At 44.6% G+C, this 3,427-nt stretch overlaps 1 protein-coding gene across 1 annotated transcript; it reads left to right on the top strand.

The window, feature by feature from the left end:
• Positions 1-500: 500 nt before the first annotated feature.
• On the top strand, positions 501-3,365 carry LOC124667035 (bidirectional sugar transporter SWEET4-like). The gene is made up of 5 exons (XM_047204370.1): positions 501-772; positions 918-954; positions 1,654-2,032; positions 2,627-2,746; positions 3,023-3,365. Exons 1-5 carry the CDS (start codon positions 733-735, stop codon positions 3,206-3,208), a joined length of 762 nt encoding a protein of 253 aa, XP_047060326.1. The 5' UTR covers positions 501-732; the 3' UTR covers positions 3,209-3,365.
• The last annotated feature ends 62 nt before the right edge of the window (positions 3,366-3,427 follow it).

Genomic DNA, 3,427 nt, shown 5'->3' with positions numbered 1-3,427 from the left:
GCTTTTAGTTGTTGTTAAATTGTATTTCGTTGTTGTGAAGTTGACAAGCATTGTTATAATTTTTGCAAAGTTGCTTTCAACTGTTGTAAATGGCCTGATGTTGTTGTGTATGTGTCTTCACCGACTAAGCTGTCTTCATCAATACTTTTAATTTGCTTTCTACCTTGATTAAGTGGGCACAATACCTTTTGGCATCAACTTCGACCAATAATGAGAATATGCACTACCAAGATAAAGAAGGCAAAAGAAATAGCAGTACAAAGAAAAGATGATACGGATATGCACTACCAAAATAGAAAAAGGCGAAAGGAAATTAATAGCAGTGCAAAGAAAAGATGATCAGAATGGAGGCATGGCCTGGTTGTTACAGAGACGTGGTCTGGAGTACTGGTTGTTATAGAGAGAGATAGAGAGATGGGATCGCCTATACACTGTGCATGGAGAGAGAGCCTAACAGAGAAGAGATTGCTATTTAAAGGACCCCGTTTGGCATTTTTCCCATTCACTCATCAGATCAGAGTATCAGACCAAAGGGACAGCAAGGGAGAGGGGTCCGCTGCACTTGTATCATCCTCCGATCCATCTCTTCCCTCCCCTCCAAACTCCGGCGGCGATCCATCTCTCGCGTCTCTTGCAGTTCACTCTCGCCGCCGGAAGTCCCTCCGCTGCCCTCCAAAGTCCGGCGATCCCTTCACTCTAGATCCTTCAGTTCCTTCGCCGCGTGAAGCCACCATGACGCCGGACACCATCCGCACGGCCATCGGAGTGATAGGTGCGTCGCTGTCCCGTTTCCAACCCTTTGCTTCTGTAACGCTCCTTGACGAGCAAAAATCTTGTGGGTGTTGTCGGCTCCTGATGCTCTTCAAGATCTACTCCTGAATCCTGATTTTACTTTTCGTTTTGTGTCTGTGTTGCAGGCAATGTAACTGCCGTGGTGCTCTTTCTATCCCCAGTGTAAGAATCAATGTTTAAAATAGCGTGAAAATTCACTTAGCTCGAGCTCGATCAATGGAGTTTGGTTTTCTCAAAAATTTGAAACCACAACATTGAAGTTTCAAAAAATTCTGAAAGAATCTCTACGCATAGATAATGTTGTGCTCTATGGACACACAATATCCCGACCATAAATTGCTTGTATTACGGGATTAACGAAAATTATAAAATCTAACAGAATTTGGAGGCTTGTATTACGGGCTTAACAAAAATAGCACGCCAATGCTATAATGATTTAGCATGATGTAACATGCCATTTTGCAATAGCGCCATAGCCAACAAAATTATAAAAAACTGCCGTGAGCTTTCCTTCCATATGCTATAGTGCACTATTAACGTCGAAATAGCCCTGCATTTGTTTTTCCACGGTAAGACCAACTAAAAATAACTGTTGGGTACGTGACTTCAATTTCTTTTTCTCCCAAAAAACGGAGTCATTGATTTGGTTTTGAGCGCAATAAATTGTCCAGTGTCTCCTGCATGATGCATCGTCGAGGAAGAGACACAGATTCATGGACACAAGTTCAAATTCGAGAGAACGCAACACCGGCCATAACTTTGATTTATTTATTCTGATTAGAAAAGAATTACTAGTACTAGTTTTCTGTTTACGCAGACAACACGCAAGAGAACTCACGCTCCCTACCATGGAATTTCCAGGCCGACGTTCTACGGCATTTGGAAGAATAAGACGGTGGAGGAGTACTCGGCCGTGCCATACCTCGCCACGCTTCTGAACTGCATGATGTGGCTGCTCTACGGCCTCCCGGCAGTGACGCCGCACAACATGCTCATCATCACCATCAATGTTATCGGCATAACCATCGAGCTCCACTACATCGCGCTCTTCCTCGCCTACTCCGTTGGTGCCGCCCGACATCGGGTCCTCCTCATCCTCGTCGCGGAGGTCGCCTTTGTCTCCGTCGTCGCCGCGCTAGTCCTCAACCTCACCCACACGCACACCCACAGGTCCATGATCGTCGGCATCCTGTGCGTCTTCTTCGAGGCTGCCATGTACGCCGCGCCGCTCTCCTGCATGGTACGCATCGATCCGTATCACTCTCGTCATCTCCTCTCACTAAGGAATTAGTATATGCGCGCGTGTGAGATTTTGTGGTACTAGTATTTTATTGGTTGATTCTGAGATCAGCTCATACTGACTAAGTGCTGTTCGAATGCGAATAAAGCACACATGAAAAGAAGGCTGGATTACTCTATAGTAATTTCATTGACCAACGTCAGACTCTAAGCACTCATGAGTAATCTCGTGGTCTCTCTAGTATTTTTACCGGGACCACCTCTTGAACAATGTAAATATTTTTCTGAAAGACAAAACTTGTCACCGCGGTGGTATCAAATAAACTCATGTTCTTTTTGACCATCCTTCACTTTTTAGAAAAAATTCATGGCCCTTTTCTCTTCTTGTAAACACTCTTAGTTTCGCCTTCCCAAATTAACACAGACCTCAATTTCCTTGTAATTTTCATGCTTCATGCTGATCTGCTTAATACCTGTACAAGTTGTTTCCGTTTTACTGCGTGGACTTTGGATGAATTGACATAGTAGACAATTAATTGGCTTTAATATGGTTGGGCTTCTTTTCATCATGCTTATTTCGGTGTCCGCATTTCAGAAAATGGTGATCCAGACCAAGAGTGTGGAGTATATGCCCCTGTTTCTGTCCTTGGCCTCGCTCGCATGTGGCATCAGCTGGACTGCCTACGCTCTCATCAAGTTCGACCTCTACATCACCGTAAGTCATCTAAGACGCATGAATGTTTTCACTTGTTTTTACTGTTCTTTACAACGATCATTAGTTAGACATGCACCTGAGACTGCTACAAGTAACCTCCACAATGCGTAGCATGCAGTTCTATGCGAACTAAAAGTGTTCTCTTGTGCCATAATTCGTCTGTTTTACTGGACGGAATTTGAATGGCATGTTTGCCATTATGAAATCTTTTCCGGTTTGATCACGTTTTTCATGTTGCGACTTGGTCAAGATTAAATTTGTAATCTTTCAATGCAGATTCCCAATGTGTTGGGCGTCATTTTCGCGGTGGGGCAGGTGATCCTGTACGCCATCTATTACAAGTCGACGCAGCAGATCCTCGAGGCCCGCAAGGTCAAGGCCAGCCGGGCACCCATGATGGAGGTTGTCGTCGACGGGAAGAACGGGAGCGCCACGGCCTCAGGCGCTGGAAACGACAACTAGTAGAAGCAACATTACGTATCAACACGATCTCCAAGTTGTAGATCCCGAACTTGTGTTGTTGTATTCACTGGATCCTCAAAAGGTATAAATGCACATGTAAAACAGATGAGCGAGATACTTCGAGTACAAGATGATCTAGAGGCCTAGTCAATCCTAACTCATCTCATACACATTCTAACATTCTTCCTCACTCATAGTGGGAGCAAAGCGGCCGATTGT

This window comes from Lolium rigidum, chromosome 6, assembly GCF_022539505.1.
Source record: "Lolium rigidum isolate FL_2022 chromosome 6, APGP_CSIRO_Lrig_0.1, whole genome shotgun sequence".
NCBI classification, from domain to species: domain Eukaryota; kingdom Viridiplantae; phylum Streptophyta; class Magnoliopsida; order Poales; family Poaceae; genus Lolium; species Lolium rigidum.
Note: the sequence above shows the minus strand (reverse complement) of the source record. Positions and strands in the feature narration are given on the sequence as shown.

What these genes read in the sequence shown, in the direction of transcription:
- LOC124667035 (XM_047204370.1), top strand. Translation starts at nt 733, where the DNA reads ATGACGCCGGACACCATCCGCACGGCCATCGGAGTGATAG. An exon ending in CCGCGCCGCTCTCCTGCATG is followed by an intron (nt 2,033 to 2,626) that starts GTACGCATCGAT and finishes TCCGCATTTCAG; the next exon opens with AAAATGGTGATCCAGACCAA. An exon ending in AGTTCGACCTCTACATCACC is followed by an intron (nt 2,747 to 3,022) that starts GTAAGTCATCTA and finishes CTTTCAATGCAG; the next exon opens with ATTCCCAATGTGTTGGGCGT.